The 23,567-nt window shown below is 40.5% G+C and overlaps 1 protein-coding gene across 7 annotated transcripts in view; it reads right to left on the reverse strand.

The window, feature by feature from the left end:
• Window positions 1-23,567, reverse strand: part of LOC311249442 (uncharacterized protein) — a 131,135-nt gene that overhangs the window by 87,644 nt on the left and 19,924 nt on the right. For 6 of the 7 annotated variants that reach the window (XM_084340472.1, XM_084340478.1, XM_084340476.1 and 3 more), the window contains exons 2-3: window positions 11,853-12,041; window positions 7,749-7,805 (exon numbers count right to left, since the gene is read on the reverse strand). In XM_084340472.1, coding sequence (XP_084196598.1) covers window positions 7,749-7,805; window positions 11,853-12,039 — 244 coding nt within the window. In that variant the 5' untranslated portion in view covers window positions 12,040-12,041. The remainder of the gene's footprint in view (window positions 1-7,748; window positions 7,806-11,852; window positions 12,042-23,567) is intronic. The other variant, XM_084340471.1, reaches the window with a different exon arrangement.

The raw sequence follows: 23,567 nt of genomic DNA on the forward strand, positions 1-23,567 counted from the left end.
AAGGCACATCTCTCAGACGCAATAGAAAACCTTTTCCCTGCAGCACACACTAATCTCTAAGCTTTGCAGTGTAAAAACCCACTGCCTCTAAAGGTTACAGCCAGGATGACTAAGCGCCTTGTTCTCTTCGAAAGCCGCTAAAATATAAGAATATCTGAAAAGAGGAAATAATACTGCACATAATATAAAAGTCTGCGAGGGACAGGAATAGAAAGGAGCTACCAGAAGGAAAAGTACAGCAGTTAGACATTAGATTGGAGGTTTAGTCCAGGTTGGTTAGAAGAAGAAAGAGAAACCAAAAGCCAGGTAAGTGTGTGTTATATATTGGTTTATTAGCACAAGGTGCAGGCAGACAACAGAGAGAGGCACGTCTATAAAAAGGACAATCCGAGATAAGATACCTTTTGAAACGAACACATCAAACTGGCTGGTTCTAAATGTGGCACATACAGTATGGGATGTTTCTATGCATCTAAAAAGTTAAACATTCAAAGTGTATAAGTAACACAACATAGAAGGAAGAATCTGCTCAAATTCTGTTGTGTCTGCAGCTGACCTTGACTTCTGACTCCTGTAAATATCTCTACAGAGGTCGTCAATAATCTTATGTCCATGAAAAGATCGGAGGAGGATTATACTTGTTACAATGAGTGGGGTGCTCTGCCTGCTCCAATATAGTGACAGATGGAAATGTGTTTAAGTCACACTCTTCACACTTTGAAATTCCATTCTATTAAGCCAATGCCTTAACAGAATGAAACATGACTACGCCTCATTCACAAATGTTTCTTAAAGGGTCAGTTCAACCAAATAACAATAAAATATTGAAAAAACAATAAACAAAAAATGCAGTCACTATCTACTCACCCCCCTCCCAATGGGAAGTTAGGTAAAGATTCATAGGCCACAAGATGGTATTTACACCCTCGACATGCGGTTGATCATGTGCAAGCACTTTTAGTTTAGCAGCTACAGTGAAGTTTGCGGTTGAGAAAGGGTGTAAATAACATCTTTCCACATCAATCTGGGAACACTGGGCTTATGGAGACTTGGATTACACCAGACAACCTGTATGGAGCTGGGATTTTTCAGATGTTTTTTACATTTTAAAACAAGTCCCCAGCTACTTCAGTTTTTTAGGAGAATGCTCCAGAATTGTTTTGTGGGCTACGAAGATAATGACTGAGTTTAATTTTTCGGTGAACTTTACCTTTAATGATATGATCTAATAAGCTAGTTTTCAGTGAACTAAGATGCTTGATTGACTGAATGAACTTGTTGCCTACACAGTGACAATATACAGCCACAGACACAACAGACATGTAGCCTAATTAGTATGCAGACACGGGAGTGAGTGACTTTGATAAATAATCATTCTGAAGTATCAGATCGATTGAAGTGAGGACTAATAAACAAACTACATATTACAGTGACGTGGAACAGAAGGCAGCTCAAAGACTACAGGGACATTTCCTACATTGGTTACAAAAATGATTGTCTACTGAAGGCCAGGCTTTGGGATTTACTTCTACATCGATTTGGTTAAAGAATGTTTTATATAGTGCAAAGCACACACAGAGTCCAGGTTTCACAGCTCAGGGATTTTCAAGGTTTTGAGAAGTGACCATCGAAGGGAGCTGAAGTATTGAAAGCATTTCATTGAAAGTCAAAGACAGAAAAAAAATACAAATAGTCCTTTGGCGGGTTAATATGTGAGGGTGTTTGTTTGTGTGTGCTGGTTGCCGGGTGTTGAAGAATCCAGCTTGAAGCGTTGTCGACACAGTTTGAAATCTGTCAGACAGGAGGACAAGGACTGGCTGCTGAATGGTGTCTGTGCCCGTGAGTTTGTGTGTGTGTGAGGACATGAACTTTTGAACTTACTATCTGCTTCAGTGTGATAGTAAGACAAAGAGGGAGAGAAAGCAGAGGGGCTACAGATGTGTGTCACTTTTTTAAATTTTGATTCATTTGTTTATGCCACCGTGGAATTTTAAATATGTAAAGTTGAAATGATTTTGCATACTGTATATTTTTGTTACTATAGGACAAATTTGCAAATAATAAGTGATGAGAAAGATACAGACAAGTAGAGAAGATTTCATTGGACACAGTGGAAATAACAGCAGTCATTCTGACTTCAGACAAAAACAGCACAAAATGACAATTGAATTTCAAATGTGACTGTGTGTTTGCCCAGCGGAGAGGATCACAGTGTGCCAACGCATTATGTTGAACAGCGTGTGCTGCATGGTTTTGTGTGTGTGTGTGTGTGTGTGTGAGTACGAAAAACATGAAAAAGTAGATGCAGCTCCCTTAAAGGAACAGTTAACCTGAAAAATCTAAATCCAGTCATTATCTACCTGCACTCATGCTAATGGAAAATTTCGTAGTCCACAAAACATTTCTGGTGCGTCACAGCAAAACAGCGTTGCAGCATTCTCATAACCAACTGAAGTAGCTGGGGACTTATTTTAAAACAGAAAGAAAAAAATGACTTAAGCTTATCTGGCATAATCCACATCTCTGGGAACCCCAAGATCCCAAGTTGATTTGAAAAGACGTTATCTACAGCCTTTTTAAAGAAGAAATCTTCACTGTGGATGCTAAGCTAAAGCACGCACCTCATCTGAAGTGGTCACCCGTCCAGGGTGTAAATAACTCTTTTCATATCAATTTGGGATCTCGGGGCTTCTAGAAACTTGAATTACATTGACGAGCTGTATGGACCCATTTGATGTTTTTTGGTTGTTTTTTCTGTTTTAAAACAAGTCCCCAGCTACTTAAGTTGTTTAGGAGAATGCTGCGATGCTGTTTTGCTGTGAAGCTCCAGAAATGTTTTGAGGACTATGAAACTTGACTGACTTTCCATCAGCATGGGGGGAGGAGATAATGACTGAATTTACATTTTACATAACTGTTCCTTTGAGTGCAATTTATTTGCACTTCCACAAGTGACATTTCGAGCTAATGTTCTTCTTCAGACTTTGTTGAACCTACAGAGATGCCATCTTTAAATCCAAATGCTTTTTTGAGACAGTTGGTCTATGTGGTGTTTGTATTTAAAGATGGCGTCTCTGTATGCACAAGTAAGTCTGAAGAAGAGCATTAGCTCTAAACGTCGCTTGTGTATGTGCCAATTAATTGCATTATGGGAGCTACATTGTACAGTCCTTATTTCTTTGTTTTCATTTTATTTAAATTTGCATCTAAATTTGTTGGCTATTTTCATCTTCAATTATTTCTCTATTGGTCCAGCACCTGCCTGAAACAGTCTTTGGATGTGCACGTGTGAGCATTTCCTCTGTGTGTGTGTGTGTGTGTGTGTGTGTGTGTGTGTGTGTAATTTCATTCATGTACATTCTTGTCCTCAACCTCAGACTCTATCCTTCACACTGGATCAAAGGAGCCATGAATAGGGATGATAGTGTGTGTGAATATGTGTGTATGTTGCACAGAGAGAGGGAAGAGGTGCACGGAAGCGGAAGCACAGCTGATTGACAGTCGGCATGGCGATGGAGGTGGGTTCTAGTCCTCTGAAGCATGGGGATTGGGTAAGAAGGAAATAAGAGAAGAGAAGATGGAAGCAGAGTAAAAAAAAATGGTGATGACAGCAATCAAGAGGACGGGGAGAGAGAGCGGAAGATGTAAAAAAGGGTATCAACGAAATAGAGTTCATTCAGAAAGAGAGTGAAGAAAAAAGTGGCATAAGAAGAAAAAAGAATAAGAGAAGGGGATAAGGGGAAAAAGGGAAGAAAGCAGGTTAGTTAAGCTGTCACAAAATTAACTCATCGAACAAAAGTCAAATACTTGACCAACATGATTTATCTGATTCTGCTGCTCGTCATCTTATAATGGTCAAATATTTGGGAAAATATTCTATACGATATACTTGTCTTTAAGTGCCATGCAGAAGCATCATGCATCAGAGGTGACATGCAGCATCTCAACAACAGTACACACTCATACATACACACATCTGCATTTTCTCAGGATTCAGCTTACGCTCTCAATTCTTTGACCCAGTTTCTACTTATACCGCCTGCGTCCTCTCCCTGGGGTCTGCTGGAATAACAGTGATGAATGGATCCAATGCACCTCGACACAGCCAGATGCTCTATCTACTAAATTAGGCCCACTGAAAAATAAAACATCACAGCCCACACTGTACTCTCATTACGGATGCAGTGTGGGAGATTTGAAATATAGTTTAACCAAAACTTAAACAGAGCATCCTTCCACCAGTAACAGCCTCTCTATTAGACATACACACATGCAACATGCGGCTCTGTTACCATGGTAACACAAGCTACCCATGCCATGCGAACAGCCATGCAGCTAAGCGTTGAACATGCCAACACAGACATCTGATTTACATGCCGATCACTCCTCCCAGTGTCACCAGCATCCATCCCACCAAGGCTTCCAGTCATCACAAAGGACCGCACTGTACAAGATGGCAGTGGCCAGGTTTGACAGCTCTATCCTTCCCATAGTGCACTTGCATCAGATGACATTCAGTGGAAAATATAGACGCAGCTTTGCCCAGAGCCTGTTTAAATGCCTGTTTAAGGTAGACATTAATTATGTTCAATTTGAAAAAGTAGAATTACAGACCAGGTTGGATACCTGCCAGTCAGGGCTGGGACAGTTACCCCATCACCTGCACAGTGGTAACATGACACCTTTTATATTGATGTCATCAACACTGCTTTTTATTTAATCTGAACCATGGGGTCACTAATCTTAATCAACAATCAGGCTAGTTTTTTTAATTGAGGGACACTCAAGCAATTTAGTATTACACCTCCATATAGTTGGAAGATTTGAGAAAAGGATTTTAAAGAGAGTGGTCAAAAAGAAATAGCAGCAAAGACTGACTTATCCTGTCTTTTAATGGGTCAAGCCAAAATCACTGGATCTACTCTCAATAGTGTTTTTCTGTGGCCCTGTCCCTGCGCAATAAAAACCAAAGCTGCAAGTCTTTTCATCAGCATGTTAGCAAATATCTTGTCTTCAAAATGAAGTAGCCCTAACCCTGATGATGTCAAGTATTTTCTGAAAGCTACTATGGAGCCACAGAAGACATTACACGTTTACAACGTTTTTCACATGTTGCTTTGTTGATTCTAACCATGACAGGTTAACTGACCTTTATGTGTATAATCATTGGACTACTAACTCGATTCATAGGTCAACATACAGTTCATAAAAGTCTGAGACCACATTGAAAATTCACGTAAACCTGGATAATCAGAAAGTTTGAGGATTCAGAAAGTAAGTGATATTCTTTTGTTGTCATTCTAAGCAAAGAGGGTTTTTTTAGTGTCAATCATGGCTAGTCTTAAGGAAGAATCAATATATCGAGCTCAGTTCCCTGAGGATAGAAAAGCAACTTCATCTCAGATACAGACTTTACTAAATAAACAACACAAGACTCCAATCAGCAGTTTCCCTGTCAGAAGAAGGCTTTCTTGTAGTGTCTCGGGGATGAGAAGTTTCTAAACTACTTCTCAGGAGGGAAACAAGGACAAACAGTTGAGGTGGGCTAAGAAATACCAGAATTTCACTGTGGATGATGAAAAAAGTAAGTTCACTGCTGAATCACAGTGATAGATTAGTGTCAGTAACAGAAGGGTGTATGTAAGGAGACAAACAGAAGACAGAATGATACCACAGTGTTTCAAACCTACAGTGAAACATGGTGCTGGAAGATTCAAGTCTGGGGCTGTTTTCAGACTCCTGCACAGAACTGACTCCACCCTGACTGAGGACAAACACCACTCCATTCATCAGAGACATGCTCCACCCTCTGGTTTGATCTTCGATCTTCATACGGCAGCAGAATAATGAGCCCAAACACCTCAAAGCTTTGACACAACTACTTGAAGACATCAACCCCATTCAACACTTATGGGGACACTTGAAGACTGAGAAAGCCAAATATTCAGTGACGTCACAAGAAGCTTTGTGGAGCACTGTCAGATCAAGCTGCGATAACATGAGTCAGCAGGTTTTACACTAACTTGTGGAGTCCATGCAGCTTGAGTGCATGCTGTCATTAAAGCAAAAGGGGGACAAACCAAATACAAAGATATTCTGAAAACATTCAACTCTTTACTCAAACTGTTAAACTGAGATACTTATTTATAATGGAAAAAGATATGAGCCTATTACATTCAAAACAATTGCAAAATAGAATATCTGGACTAGTGGTCTCAGACCTTGTGCCTTACTGTATGACAGATGGATTGATGAAGAGGAGCAGCGACAGGTTCTTACAGCTTGGGTGAACATCAAATCTCAGAAAGGTCATTGACGTAAGCTACATTTTTTACTGGGCTGTTCATGGAAGAAAAACATCTCACATTTTGTCTGCATCATGGGCTCTGATCACAGCGTTCAGTTTGAACATATACAGGACGTGAATGTGGGCTAACCACACACACAAACCTAGACAATCGATACCAGCACTGCCCTACTGCCAAGTGAAGGGAGCTTTGACTATATAAGATATCAACACCATCTGTTACACAGCCCCCTGCTGTTTGATTGATGTATAAATAGGTTGTGAGTTAGTACTTTTGAACTAGTTTTGAAGGTGAACTGAGTTGTGATTTTGAACAACATGTCGTACTTTGCAGATATGTGCAGCCACTGGGATTGCTTGTTGTGGAGGAGTGAAGCAGCAGAGCAGACTTTAAACACTAATTTATACCCACATGCAAAATCCTTTCTCTGCTAATGACAATGTCTTGAAAATGAAATGACTGAATGACAAAAAGAAACATTGAACCGGAGAACAGGAGCATGTGTGGAGTAAGTATGTTAAAGCTGAGAGATGGGGAAACAAAGAGGACCAGAGTACTGTAAGAAAATGTGAGCTGGTTTCAAGACACACACACACACACACACACACACACACACACACACACAGTCAATTTCAGTATAATCAGACAGCCAGAGGTGAAGACGGACGGTTTGTTCATTTGAAACAATAAATATTCCTCTCTGGAGCTGTATCTCCTCTCTGCAGCTAATTATCTCCAATACTATAGATGACACTGTAACAAGTTGGTATCATCATGAGCAACAAAAAGACTGCTGAGTATAAGGGACTTGTGCAAGTGAGCCTCAATGATCATGTTATTCCATTTATTAATAAGAGTGTGAGTGATATTATCTCTATATGACTGATATAACCACAGATTTTCTAAAATCTATTCTTTTATTCCAGAGTCAGATCTGTGTTTTTTGCACATAAGATAACTTAAAGTTAACAATTTGAGTACTTTTCCTCTTTGCTCTTTACAACAAACAAAAACACAAAAGAAGAAAGTGGCAACAGTGTTTGAGAGCGTACTGTAATAAGAAAAGAGACATTTGTAAAATGTTTCCCACATCATTGCTTTTTGTAGCCACTTCTATGCCTTATTCTCTTCAGCTGAACTACTCAGACTGAGCAGCTGGGAGGACAAAAGAAAGAGTAGCAGCCTTGTGCTTTGAGATGACACTGAATGGACGCTGGAGAGCAGTAAGAGCAGCTCACATCCTGCACTGAAAGGCCACTAACAAGACTGAAGAGTGCACATACACCCATACACACACAGAATCGAACTGAGGAGAAGAACAAGAAGAAGTAAACAAGGTTGAGAGACAAGAGGAGACTAACGGGCCACGACTGGTGGGTGAGGATGACCAGGCGGCCTTAGCAGACTGACCCGACGGCAGAGAGAATTGTTGGATCTTACCAGGCTTTTGCGCCCCATGAACTTCCTGCTCTCCATTCTCCAATGCAGTACCCGTGTCTACACACACACACACACACACACACATACAAAAATAGGCAAACACATTACAATCCCTCTAAGTGCTTGATGAGATAGGAAATCAAACTGCATCGTGTTGGTTTGTACAGCGGAAATATGACAGACTAAGGCTGGAATTAAATGGAAACAACTGACCCTGACCCTTTGAGGCTTTTTAAAGGGCACCTCACAGTGGTCACTGAGCATTAGTTGTGTGTGTTGTCTACCAGTGGATGAGGATGTTAATAGGTCTGTGTGCCGTGTTCTGGTCAGGCTGGGCCAGACAGAGGGCAGCACATATTGGCTGGTGTCAGTGAGGAAAGCACAATATGCGACACACAAAGGACATTCTATATCAACAGCGTTACACCAAGGCTCTGACACACAAGGACACACACGACTCAAACACACATGCACACACACAACACTGATTTTGCAAAATGGTAAATGACCTGCTTTTATCCAAAGTGCCTTACAGTTTGCATCTCGTTAACCCAAACGCCAACTATTCACACACAAATGGCAGAAAGCTGCCATGCAGATCGATGGTGGTCTAACTGCTGGCAGCAAACTGGGGTTCAAAGTCTTGTTCAAAGACACTTTGACAAGGCTGGAATTAAACATCCAACCCCATGATTAGTGGACGACCTGCTCTACCCGCTCTACTGCTGAGTCACAGAGGGCAAAGAGCCTGTAGCATGAAGTTCATCAGTGATCATTGTTCCTGAACAACCAGTATCAGCTGCTTTCAAAAAGCAACACTATGAAACTATTTTACTTTAAAATAACAGCTTCAAAATAATTTTAATGTTACAGTGACTTTTAATAAGCTGAATGGTTTCGATGTCTCGGCCTCTCAGCACCACCGGGAAGTTGTAGTGTTCGGTCCGGGAATTAGGAATTAGGCACCAGAACTGGAGCCAGGCGATCGGGCAACGGACTCAACAGTCTCTAGGGACATCATGACAGAGGTAAAGAGACAGAAGAGGACTTTGACAGAAAAAGCTAAGAAGAGGAAAAAGAGAGAGTAACTAAGCAAGACAGATGCTGGGGTTGTAGAATAGTAAGTAATATTAGCTGGCTTGCTAAGTTATGTGCTTTGTATTGTTGCAGTAGCTACCTGTGCTTCTACCATGGATGAGTAGGCTATGTTGTTACATGGTTTCTTTTTGTCTATATTCTTTTGGCTGATTGGTCAGTGGCTGTAAACCCACTTATCATAGTTTGTGATACAGCACTCACTATTTCAAAAATGCATGCAAGTTTCCATGCAGGTAAATGCAGCCACAAAGCCATAAAAGCAAGACTATTCACACATATTTACAGTACACAAACACCCACTAACATTTCAATGTGTAGGCATGCAAAAAACCTGAAAACCACATGCAACAACTCACACATGCACACACAAGGTATAAGTCATTTGTGTCCAAGCAAGAGGACACAAATAACATCGACCAGAAACAAGAGCACAGAACACTCATCAAACACACATCGGTCATGTGAGTGCACATTACGTGTGCATCAGGACACCAAACCAACAACTGTGGTCATAAAAACAACAAAAACAAACTGTGCCTCCTCCGTCTAGCTCTCCTGCTGACAGAGGACAATCATTTGCGGACTGCCTCGCCCTGCTGTTTGGCACTGTGTGTGTCAGCATGTCTGCGTTTGTCCGAATGCACACATCGTGCCACAGTTGATCACTGGCAACACCACCCACGGCCCGTCCTACAGCCGGCTGTCACTGACGAGTGCCCGCACACAGTCTGACTGTCTGACCAGAGTGTCTGGGGAACCAAAACAGGCCCAAGAGCTGAGTCAGCTCCGGTTAACTGTCACTTCCTTTTATCTGCTTATTCACTCAGCTGTTTATTTGATCCATCTACTGTGTATCTATGTGCTTACTCACCTCAAAAGAACCCTTTCTGTTTCTCTACCTATCTCTTTTTATTGCTTTGTGGTGAGTGAACCAACAGGACAGCTTGATAAAAGGTCATCAAAAGTCAATTCTGAGCAACAAGTAATGCCCATATTATTATGAACCACCGGAAGGTCTCAAGTGCTTCCATTTTCAGAAAAACAGACTTCATGATTTTCTTTCTTTGCTGAGCTTTTAGTTGAGGAGTGTCATATTTCTATCCAGTATCTATTCGTACACATTTCTCTTACAGATGTACAGTGTATGGAGGCTCTTTTGAGGGTGATTTCTGTTGTAATAATGTAAGAACAAGTGTGAGGCATGCATTCTGTGGCTGAGAGGCTTTATTTCTTGTTGTTTACCAAGTTCTTGTTGGTAAATCCCTTTAGCATCTTTGATATCATAATTCTATGTGTACCAAGATGTAGCAAAATGAATTGAATTTCTGAGCCCTTACAGAGAGAATTAATCTGCAGCATCTTTCTACCTATAAACAGTATAAAACCATGGTGCACAAGAAAACCAGTGACGGTTGTTAGTACAGCTACAAATACGCCAGCTATTACACTGGTAAACTATACTTTTGAGAGTACAAAAGTAAAATGATAGGGTGTCCCACTCGTAATTACTGCATTGCTTCTTTCATGTTGTCCTTAATGCTCAACAACTTGACACACATTCTTGTTTACATGAAGGGCCGTGGACAGTAGCAGTGGACTGAGTTATAGTTATCATACATGTAGGAGCTAAACTTTGAGCAACTTCACTGGACAGAAACCGCTCAGAGTTGGGACACATTTTCCTGCCATGTTGCCAAACTGTTCTATTCAGCTGAGATATATAACAGTGACCGCTGCTCTGCTTATCTTCAGGCTACTATCTTCCCTGCGGCTGAATGGCACCCCAGCAGATCCAAAATGGCAGCCAGTGTCCAGCAGTGCCTGATACTATTAGTCATTGAGGAGCAGCTGCAGTTCATGTTTCATAACACAGATCTTCATCCCGGCCAGGAGAGATGGAATCAGATACAGGGGTTCAGTCAAAGGCATGATGTCATTCAGGAACGTTTAAGTCCAAAGACAGACAGGGGCTGCCTGCTGCTTTTAGTTTCATAAGTGGAGGAAATAACTCAGCTTTGGATTAAACAGGAGGTGGAGGATGTTAAAACAAGGTCTCTTTAATACTACACTACATGTAGGGAGCTTTTGAACGTCTTTGAGCTCATTGGTTCGCTCTGTGTCTGATGCATATGTAAATAAGCATGTTTGCTAACACAGCTGCCGTAACAACTTAGTGAAGTGACCTTGCACCAAACGTGTTTTAATCGATCAATCCTTCAATCGTAATGCTTTGGTCACACTCCAAGACTCTCAAAGACAGTCAGATCATCGTGCTGTTGACACCGCACAACTTTCGGTTTTGTAATCATGAGTCTTGCGTTCACTGTGGTTTGCACACTATATGACTGATCAGCAACAGGTGGTGGCAGCTAAAACCAAGGATGAAAAAGAAAACTGTAGTAACAGCCTGTTCATATTGTGGTTCAACAAGGAAACCCAATTACAAATACTGAAAGCTTGTGTGTATATATATTTTGATAGTATCTATATTATCTTACCCGCTCCATACAGATCGAGGCATGATAAGACTGGGTTCAGAGAGCTAAGAGTAGTGTGTGCTCTCACTGGCTGTAACTCATTCCTGGCTCCTTGCTGGTGACTCAAGCAGATATTTAGCCCGCTTAATATCCAGCAGGCATCGCCAACGTGTCTGCAAGCTGTCGGCCAGCTCTTGTGTCTTTGAACGGTTCACAACTGACAATCATCACTCAAGGGAGCAAGCACTGATTTGCCTCTGATCTGTCTTTTTGTGGCGAGACTGGAAAATCAGGGCTAATATCAAGTTCTCACCTTAAGAAAGAGGAAGGACGTGACAGCTAAGGAGACAGCTGGTTTACTGTCTCTGTGTCTGCTATACTGTCTTAATTAATACAAAGTGTGCTTCTCCTTATCTCTTGTAATAGAAGAAAAACATAATTTCCTCACTCTCTCTTATTACTGCACTTGTCATGATAAGTAATATCTACAATAGCCATACACCGATGAGTTCCAACATATCACTCTCACCTGCCCTGGTGTCGTCGTTGTCCAGCAGGGGGATGTAGTCTGTCTTTCCCACCGTCTCCCCGACCTTATCGTCAAAGGCCTCCGCCTCCAGCTGAGCCACAAAGTCCCTCTCCACCAGGCCTTCTGGGCTCGGCTGGGGAACGCTGTCTGTCAGCGCGTCGCTCAGACTCAGGTCTAACTCCGCCATGGCTGCGCACACACAGATAGAGGAATAAACAAGAGAATAGTTAACATGATATCTCCTGGTGAATGTTGCTGCACAGCTCTAAACAGAACTATAAAGATAAATACGATACATGGAGAACGATTTTTCATTTGATTTACAGCTGTTGTCCTACGATAACGAATTATGAATGAATACCGATCTCTTGGAGGGAGGGGTTAATCATTTTTTTAAGAAAATGGAAAAATAATGGATGCATACAGAAAACTTAATGCCCTTTAGTGGATGCAACTTATTCATATTTGAGAATTTGAGCCTTTAATCTTCTGAGAAAAACATCCCAATTACTGTATTTTTATGTATGTGTCAATGTCATGAAAAGAGTCCTAAGATACTTTAAGAGATTTTTATCAGATGTCAAATGTCTGTAAGACATCAATGTGTTTGTTCCAACTCAAAAACAGTGTACTTTAAAGAGGAATGCTTAAAATTCTAAATATGGCCATATAATGTGGTAGCTGTGAATGTAAAACATTAGAAAACATATCCTTATAATTAATGATCCACAGTTTCTTGTGTACATTGCAATGACAACAGAAAAACAAAATTACAGCTGATTGCATCATGCTGCCTAGGAAATCTTAAATCTGATGAGCATGGCCAACAAAATGACAAATTCTATCTGCTGGTGGTGTTGAGGGGAAAATCTGATGTGAACTGAACTGGGCCACAGGTTTGCACCCAAGGTGGCATCAAACTGGCTACTAGGGCAGTGTCTACCAGCTGCGAGGCCTGAGCTCAACGTCTGACCACTCTGCTGCGCATCTAGACAAAAGAAAGCTTTTTTATCATTGGTTATAACCTAAATTTAATATACCACCTTAATATATACCTTTCTACCACAAGGAGGCACAGTTTCAGCTGGGATTAGGTGGTGTGAAGGAAATGCATGACTTGGTCCAACATAGAAGTACAATCTGTACCAAAACATGGAGACACACACAGACACACAGATCCAAGCAGTCGTCAGTTCGTCTGGGAGTTCAGCTGACCAATGGCCACGAGGGGAATCTGCCGAGTCATGTTGAGTCATCTTCCAACTATAATGCCAGATTATCTTCCTTGGTGGCAGCAGCAGCAGCAGCCAGCCTTTCTCTGCTGCTCAGACGCTCACTGTGTTTATCGTCTCATCTCCATCTTAACAATTATCGTCTACGGCACAATTTACAACTCTGCCATTTACAAACATGTCCTCCCTCTCTGCTGAACCTTCTTTTCTCACATGGTTGAAACAGCAGGTTAGTGTTCGAAGTCCAGCTCAAGGACGCTGAGAGAGGAGACATTTGCCGCAAAGAGGATCAATCCTGAGACCTCAGAGTTATTACAGTTTCTGTCTAGCTGCTGCCCTGTCAAACATGTTTAAATCAACACACACAATAACCCTTCTTTCCTTAGCTGCAGCCAATAATACAGTACATCATGAACCTAAACCTGCCTGATGCCATTATATACATACTATGTCCTATATTACCACAAATATTCTTTAAAGCTACAAACATCTGTTATCAAATATTACAGTCAGAGGTAAGTCAGCTTAATTTAACATCAGCCAAAAATCTAAAAAATAACTCCACATCACCATCTGCTGGATTATCTACTCATTACCACAAGGAGAACATGTAGGTATACTACATTACATGGACAAAATGGCTTACAGTATCTGTACTTGTGGTCTGAGGCTGTCTTTTATAGTTTTTGCAAGCACCCTTAGCATTCTAGACTGGCCACAGAGACCTGACCTCAACCCCAATCAAACAAAACTGAGGTGGGGATGAACTTGAGCACCGACCACAGACTTTTTTGATACAGTCATTGCGTCTTGTTGCACCACCCCTCCTTCACAGTTCTGATGTCAAATGAAAGCTGGGCGTATTGAAATGGAAACCTGGCGTATTTTCAATCAGCTTTGTATCACTACAATGTTGTTAGTCTTGCAAATGAACAATGATCAACTTCTCTCCGATCTGCCTGCACCGAGAGCCAACCATTCTTTTGCCGGCAAAATCAATATGGAACACAATCCTGGTAATGGTATATTTCTTGCCTAAAATGTTCTCAGAAACATATTTTAGTGTACTGTTTAGTAAAACCATACTGTTTTTTACCAGTCAGATGCCTGTTTCCAGTGGTGAAATACTTCTTTAAGCAGCCTGTGTTTCAGTAACCACATTTACAATGTTACTTAGAGATGTTTAGTAATGTCTTCTTGTTTAGACACTTGTGGTTGTACTTACCATTATCAGTACACAATCTCATCATTATTTTATCATTATTTCAGTTACAGTATATATTAGCAGAAGGGAACTTGTAGAGAAACATCTCCTTCACACACCGTTGACAAGAGTGACATAAACAAATATCAAAAACTAGTTTTGCTTGATGTGCTTCAAAGCAAAGTCAATAACTAATGAAGCCCTCATTAAATATTATACTTCATGTCAACTATCAATAAATGTAGCATTATTAAACAGAAACATTTTACATTTTAGAGATGTGAGCTATTCCATAAAAGAGAAGCCTCAGTGTGTTAAGAAAGTGGACTATAAAAAAAAGCACCAGCTAGCATGGCAGCAGATTGTCTCAACACAACACAACTGCACTCAGTGGACACTGGGACTAATGCTGCTGTGGCTGATTGGTTGCAAAGTCTTATTAATGCAGATGGTTTTGAAATCACATGTGTGTAATGTTCAAATGTCCAAATACGTTTGGCCACGTAGTTAACCTTGATCCTAATGCTAAAAAGCTCTGCAGCTGAGGGCCAATTAATTATTTTTATGGGACAATCTTAATGTATTTATTGTCCATTTAAAATCACAGACTAGGGCTGTGAGATGTCTACTGCATTGCAGATGATGATTTCCACAGAAAAACAGCACTTACAGGCTACTCCCATAAATGGTACTATAATTTCTGTGAAGCCTCAACGGGGCTAACCAATAGTGAAGCCCATTAAGGAGCTACCCACATACTGGAGTTCCATCCAGTAACTAATATTTTTAGTCGCAGATTTTTCTGGACAACTAATGACAACTGGAGTGGGGGTGGGGGGCTATTAAATCACAAAGTTACAGTGGAAGAGGGCTCAGTGGTTGATGACTGTCAGCCATCAGCAATGGACAGTGGCATCGGCCCAACCCTATCACAGACCCTGTTGGGCACTATCCCCACGTATACTGGGGTCTGTCAAAACATGGCGCTTTCCAGAGGTGGGAATTGTGGAGTCATCAAGTCATCTCCATGCCATGTATTTGTTCTGTCACCGAACCAGGTGCATTCACTAATTAGCTCACCTTCCTGGCTGAAGAGCTGTGCTGTTTGGACTCAGCTGGTTTAGTGCATGAACAGAACAAATACATGGCATGGAGATGACTTGATGACTCCACAATTCCCACCTCTGGTGCTTTCTATGTGATTTTGCCTTTCATACACCCTAAAAAGGCATATTAGGTCACTGAAAACGGACCTTAAGACAATAAAAAACTCTGTTTTCAGTGGATGGGCAGAAACAGAGTTTTATAGAAACAATGCAGACACTCAGAGTTGTTTTCGTGATTTGGTCTTATCAGTACATGGCCTTGGTATCAGCCCTAGTACCTCTGACAAATATAAACTAAAAGTAAACGTAAGTCAGTGGAAAACTGTAAAGAGTCAGTAAAAGTAAATCAGTCACAGTACTTTCTGTAGGTTACCAACCACAGAGTGGAGAATCTGCTTCTGCTTACACTGGCACTGTCCATGAATGATCACGTGATCTGCATTTTCAGCTGTGTTAGTATCGGCAGAGCCTATTTCTGAGTGGGTAGTGAAACACTCGTCTGGATCGAGATCATTTTTGTTTTAAAACCCTGTTTAAAAAAAACACCTGTGTGGACTAGGCCTTAGACAGTCAGTTAGTGAACTGTAAGTGCAGTCAGCCAATCAATCACCTAGTCTGTCAGTCACATGGTCAGTTAGTCAGCCATCCAGTTAGTAGGTAAATCAGTCCTCAGATAATCAGTCAGAATTGAGCCAATTCATCATCAAAATAAAAAATTACATCATAACAAGGGCTTACAAACTCCACATATAGTGAACAATGGATAGTTTCCAACCAGGAATATAAATAAACTAGCCTATATGAAGGCACACTTATTATCAGCAGGCTAAATGAGCCCCCAGTACTGAGACCAGGGTGTGTCGCAGGAAGACTGCTGCCTACTGCCTCGACCACAAAGCCATGCTGGTCAGAAGCACTGCCCCAGTTTCCATATTTAACCCCACATCGTGTGTGTGTGTGTGTGTGTGTGTGTTTACTATACAGTATGTCATTTGTGCCAGCTGCAGAGTTAGCTGTGTGATCCATGCCACCCAGTCTACCAACTGATACGATTTCACGCAGTATGAAACCAATTGCAGCCATTTGAATACTAAGCTAGAGTTTGTTAAAGTTTGTTCCTTTTCTATTTCTTCAGCAGGTCCTCTCTCGACCACATGAGCAGAACCTTTTCATTAGTCTGGGTCCTACAGTGGGACGGATTTGGATCCTGCTATGAGAAAGTCATAAGTGCATTTATTTTTTGACCCCTGTGAGGTGCTGTAGTTTGAGCCGAACTCCTGTTTTCCACTTGTGCTCACAAGTTTGGTGTGGCCACTCGGAAATAATCTGGATTCAACAAAGGAAGGAAATCCATGGAAGAGGCAGTTTCTATTGTGCCGTCTGCTAACAAATGACTGTGTGAATGTATGTGTGGATTAGTCTTGTGTATTTGTGTGTGTGCAAGCCTGTATGTGTATACGTGTGTACTCATGGGAGGGTGGGTGTGTGTCCTCCAGCTGCCAAAAAAGCAGAGGTGAAGGTTAAGCCTCTTTTTAATCTGCTTCCACACAACACGAGTGGATGTAAACAATGAAGCACCATGATGGCTCACATGGGGATGAGGAGGAACTACAGTACATCACTCTGCATCTGTTGCACTAGAAAACACAATTTATGGATAAATTGAAACATAAAACACTGGTTTAGTTTATACCAATCTGAAGGATTTCACCGAAACGTACAGGTTGTTGAGAAATCACTCAATGTCACTTTAATCATACAGTGTGGCCAGAGGAACAGAATTTGAAGATGCAGTGCAAAGATGACTGAGAAAAGATCTGTAAATCTACAAGGGGCTCACAGGTGCTTGCTCACAACATGAGGCAATGTATTACAACATGACTAACTGCTTCCCCACCCACCATCTCAGCTCGACACAAAAAAGCCAACAGAGCTCTAAAAGGACCGAACATAACATCTGTCTGACCACCAATGTGTGTTTTTTTACCAGTTTTTAATCATTCTCCTCCAAGTACAACAGAACATACTGTTACAAAACGCTGCATTACCCCTGAAATAGCCACAACTCTCACATCACAAATTGCAACCTACAATAATAATACAATAATAATAATAATGTTACCATCATCCTGTGAAGACTTGTAAATGATTTTCACTGTGAAATGAAAATAGTACTTGATGCAGTAGCTCCAACTAAAACCAGGAAAGTAACTACAAAAAGGGTTGTGCCATGGAAAAATTATCAAACCCAAGAACTAAAAAGAGAATGCAGAATTGATGAGCTCAAATGGCGTAAAACAAAACTAGAAATCCACAACATACTCACTGAAAAACTTAAAAACTACAACAAGGCAATTCAAACACCAATATTCATAATCCAAGTCTGTTTTTTAGTACAACAGATTCCCTTTTAAATCCCACCACGTCTAACCACAGTAATGCAAATATGAGGATTTTGCTGGCTACTTCAGGGAGAAAATAATCAACATTAGATCTGGTATCTGCCAGCAAAACATGCACACTGCACTTTCACCCATATCCCATGTACGATGTGATGTAAAGCTGGAATGTTTTGACCTGGTTGATGCTGAAACACTCAGGAAAATAGAAACATAACTGAAGCCCTCCACACGTTCACTTGATCCATTTCCAACCACACTTTTTAAAACTATTTTTAATTTTGTATCTCAAGACATACTTACAATTGTAAATTGATTTGAAAACTGCTCTGGTGAAGCCCCTTCTAAAGAAAAAACAAACTGGATATTTTAAAGCCGAGCTGATGGGAATCAGATCAAGTCTTGACAACAACAAGCCTTCAGTTCTGGTAATACTTGACCTTAGTGCAGCTGTTGATACTGTGGACCACCAGATTCCTTTAAATAGATTAAGTGAGCATGCTGGCCCGTCTGGAATTGTTTTTGGTTTTACTCGTATCTTTGTGGAAGGACATTTTTTGTATCTATAGGCGACTGTTTCCTAAATCGCTACGAGGTTGCCAGTGGGGTAGCACAAGGATCAATGTTAGGACCGTCACTTTAATGTGTACATGCTACCCCTGGGCAGTGTAATCAGGAGGCACGGCATCTCTTTCCACAGCTATGCAGATGACACTCAGCTCTATGTGGCCGTGTCTCCTGATAACACTGGGCCGATTGACTCACTTTTTAACTGTATTTTAGATAGTAAGGCCTGGATGTCACAGAACTTTTGACAGCTTGACCAGTAATGATCATTGGTTCAAAGGGTCAGAGAGAGTCTATTCTATTTAGTCTGGCTTTTACATAATGTCTTATAATTACAAAATAAATCTTACAATTTTTATGGTTTATGGCTTATTTTAATTTTTTTTTTTTCATCATAGCCCTTTATTCTTTTTCTATATTTTTTATAGATTTTATTTACATTTTACTGTTGTTCTTATTATTCTTGTTATATTTTATAAACTTTTTAAATCAAAGTTTACGTGCAATATTTTATTTCTATCATTATTTTTATTGCTGTTTTTATCTTTTATTCTTTATCTTTTACTATTTTAACTTTTATTTTTTTGCAATTGGAGTGCATTAGTCTCTAAACCTGTTTTCATATCATGTTTTTTCTTTTTCAATTACTTGTACAACACTTTAGATTGTATTTTGATTTGTTTGAAAGGTGCTATATAAATAAAGTTTGATTGATTGATTGATTGATTGATTGATTGATTGTAGGGAGTGAAAGAGAAGGACAGAAATTTGTGTTTGTGTCTGTGTTTGTTTGTTTGTTTGTTTGTGTTTGTGTTTGTGTGTGTGTGTGTGTGTGTGTGTGTGTGTGTGTGTGTGTGTGTGTGTGTTTTACATACAGTAAGCTTAACCCTGGCAGGACATTTCTATAGCGGTATATGATGCATGACATAACACAGAGGACTCAATCCCAAAAGTCACTCTGCATCTTCTCCTTATCCTGTTCCTTTACTTTATGACAACAAAATGTAATGATGTGCTTGATTAATCCCTGAGATGCTCAGGGGAGCTGGTTCATTATCTTTGTCAAGGACACTTCACAAGAGTGGATCCTCTGTGAACTGCTGCCACTGTTGCTGCCATGGCTGCCTCTTTAATAGAAAATAAACTCTGCATGACCTGGATCTGATCTCACCTTCCTTGGTTAAACATTGAACAATCAGAGCTGTGTCGGGTTGATGATAGAATGTTTACTCTTCATAAATCATTAACCCATATAAATTTCTCAGCCAAGTACCCAAAAGGAAACATTTTAAAGTTCCCATGCAGTCAAAATCAATGTTTAAGTGTTTTATTCTTATGTCTTGCCCTACATCTCACCTATACACCAGTATCAAGGCCAACAATGGCAAAAAAAGTCATTTCACAGGCGTTTTAGAGTTTGTCACTTCCTGGAAAATGATGAAAGGAACACATACTAATTTTGCATCCATCTTAGTTTTTATGACACTGCCGTGGATGCATCAAAATGTCACCAGCAAAACAGGCTAGGCCACAAGGATTACTATACAAAAACATAACCTAACAACTGACAGCTTTAATAGTTGCTAAAATAACTGCTAACTACTGCCAACCTGCAGCCACTGAATGAACACTTCCAGACCGGGGCCATAGGCAGTCTCTGAGCACGATGGATGCCAGTTATAGAACTGAGGTGGGGTTTTCCTGACGGATTTATACCTGTAACTTGGTTGCTAAAGTGATCACTGACTGGTGCTAAACGTACTACAAGCTACTGTTAGCTAGCTGATGGTCCTATTTGCTGACTCAGCACCAGGGTGTCAGGAGCCAAACCTGCAAGAAAACAACCTTCTTACTGTATTCTCTGTCAAACTGGCCTCCGTCTTCTCGGATGCTGTGTTGTTCCATTCCAGCTTTTTTTCTTACAATATATACTTATATACTTATACTATACTGCAGCAACACATACAACACTTTTAAATAATAAATAAAATGACATAGGAACTTTTAAATTAGATATATAGTAAGTGCAATGGCATAATATATTAAGTGCAGCTAGTCTGTCACTGGTTCCCTTCCCTCTAAACTCTAAAGGGCCATCCAGGTGAGAAATAACATTGTAATAAATAAAAAAAACAGTCAGAGCAGTTCTTCTCAGGTGAAGAAGCACACATTTGTTTGATATTTGATATTGTGAAAAATATCTCTTATGATGGCAAATATTGTGATTTTTGATAACATCTTATATCAGCCAAAGCCTACTGCTAGCTCAATGGCAGGGGACGTAACACACATTTAGCACAATTGGCTTAAAGTAAATATCCGTGACACTTGCCTCCCGAGCCACCTGCTTTTACATAAAACAAGTAATTATGCTGAAGTACACAGCAACCCACTAGCTGTACAATGGGAATTTTAAGGCTTGATTCTAATAAGGCTGGTGAAAATCGAAGAGGTCAACCTGGGACCAAACATTTGGTGGCTTGATTCCTGCACACACTGCTGCTACATTCCAGCTGCAGGTTTGAAACCAGATCCAGACCAGCTGCTTCGGTATGTAGTGTGTTCTAAACTGTGCCTCTGAGCAAGGCACTGTAGACATACAGTAACTGCTTGAGACAACTATATTAGAAATATGAAAAGACATAAGCCTCTTCCCTGCTGTAACATGGTTCAAACACAGAGTGTGAGATCACTTCACCAAAGTGCTCCGCAGGCATCGTCATACCCTAAGGATATTCTTGTGCAGCTGGGAGGCTGTGACAGAGCAGTCTGCTGGAAGGTGCAGTGGATTTTAACTCAACCAGACAGCACGAGTGAAAATTGGCAATTTCAATGTCCACATCTGTCTGCCTCCAACTACACTAACTTTATTACTTGAAGTGTTTGGCAACTGCAGTGGAGTGTTCACTGTCCAAGGACGATGTGGCTGTAAACTAGCTACAGGGCAGTTTAATATCCCTACATTGCCACTCTGTGGATCTATTATTATGAGAGGTCACATGGACAGAGCGCAGAAGGAAAGGCTGACCTCACTGGAGTCATACAAGGGGGTATATGAGGTCACCCATTGGACAGTGGGTGGGATCCATATGGCAGAAAATTTGACTACGAGCAGGATAGAATAGAATAGAATAGAATAGAATATGACATTAAGCCTTACAGCCACTCAATATTACTCGGAAAACAGCTGCAGGAATCTGACTGGTCTGAAGTACATAAATACCTCAGTGATCTTATCCATGTCTTGAAATATATTGCAATACTTTTTAAACACAAGTAAAGAGAATATGGATGAATGAGGTTTTTGAAATTCAGCATTTTTCCAAAATAACTAATGTATTTGCACCATCCTACATTTTACCTGTTGCTGCTCACAATGGGATATTAAATAAAGCCATACAAATACAGACTCTATGAGTGTAGTGTGTAGTATGTTGTTTTATTGTATTGTATTCTATGTAAGTAGACAGGCTCTACATGGTCTTGAAGAACAAAGTGTTCAGTGGCCTGAGCCTGTAGCAACTGTGAGGAGAGCACACCTCTGATGTCATTTTCTAAGAGAGGGGCGGAACACTTCCTCTAAATGCTCAGCTTGCTCAGTTACTGCATGTGTGTGTGTGTGTGTGTGTGTGTGTGTGTGTGTAAGACAGAATGAGCGCTGGCTCGATCTGCTGCTTGAATGAGTTTGTGACTGTGTGGTTGTTGCTCCTGATATATCTCAATACTCTCAATGTCACAGAGACATTTCTAAATAAAATAATGATCCAAAGCACATTACAAATGTACATATTTACATAAACTTTACTGTTTTAAAATGATTAAAATTTTAACTTAATATTTAAGTTTGCAGGTAATGTAAAGTGAATCTGAAATAACTGACACAACTCATGATTAACATTGATTCATTAATAAATTAACTGATTAAAAACTAAACAATCTGGATTCTTTTTCATATAACTTTATATTGTGTGCTTGTATTTGAGGCCATTTCCCCTTCTTTCTGCAGCCACACGTCTGTTTTTTGTTCCAGCTGATATACAGAGACAGCTGACGAGGGACTTTTAGCCCAAGCTCAGTTTCTCTCTCTCTCTCTTCCCTCGCACACGCGCGCACACACACACACACACACACACACACACACACACACACACACACACACAAACACACAAACACACACACACACACACACACACACACCTGCTCGTACACAACCTGATGGATTCAATTACAAACTGGAGCTTTTATTCCAACGCTTGGATGGAACAGCGACCCCAGTGTAACCTCATTAAAAGTATTTACACTGGATTCTGTCATGTTTTCTTTGGGCTTAACACTTCATCCACCTTGGTGTCACACTGCAATATTGACTGAAAAAGAAATATTAATATATTAATGTTTAAAACATAAACCTGTAGATGAATAAGGACTATTGCACATCTATTTAACAAAGCCAACACTTCTGACTAATTATTATCGTTTTCAAAATCACATTAACTCCAGAGAGTAAAATAGATGCCTTTGATCTAACCTGCGACTTGAAGAATACAGTTGAATTTAAGTGCTGTTAAAGCAGCAATTTACACTATTCATGCTCTTTACAGGTTTATATTTATAGTTAAATGGTACATGAACATCATTTAAGTAGCTCAGATAGGTTTATATCAGACAGGATGGACATCCTGTTTGAGGATGAAGAGTGAGGATGCAGTGCAGAAGGTGTTATTACCACATGTAAAAGCCTTGTAACTAAATCCCCCATTTGTGATATAGTAACTGCGTAACTCCAGAGCGACACAACTACAGCAGAGAAGCAAGGATTAGGTGAGTAATCAATTAGTCGATCAGCAGAAAAGCAATCAGCTGCATCTGTTCTGCGAATCGAATGATCACAGGGTATCCCCCAGAAAAGCTGCTGGGCCCAGTGGCAAGTATCTTTTAATGGTTGTTAACATGAAAACTTTCTCACTTTGTAGTGGACTGTCATCCACACGTCCCTGCTTGACCAGTTTGGGACACACTGGTCTGGTGCATAAATAGCCTTCATCTAGCCGTTATCTCTTGGCATGATCTAGAGTGACTGTCCTAGTATACAAATAGCTCATTTTAGGTGCTTGTTGTGTCCTGTCTGTCAGGCACAGAGTAGTTTCCCTGCTAGTTACAGTCACACCCTGCCTGCACACCTGAGGGGAACTACTTCAAAGATGCAC

Source organism: Pagrus pagrus (genome assembly GCF_965226575.1).
Source record: "Pagrus pagrus genome assembly, chromosome: 20".
In the NCBI taxonomy this organism is placed as follows: domain Eukaryota; kingdom Metazoa; phylum Chordata; class Actinopteri; order Spariformes; family Sparidae; genus Pagrus; species Pagrus pagrus.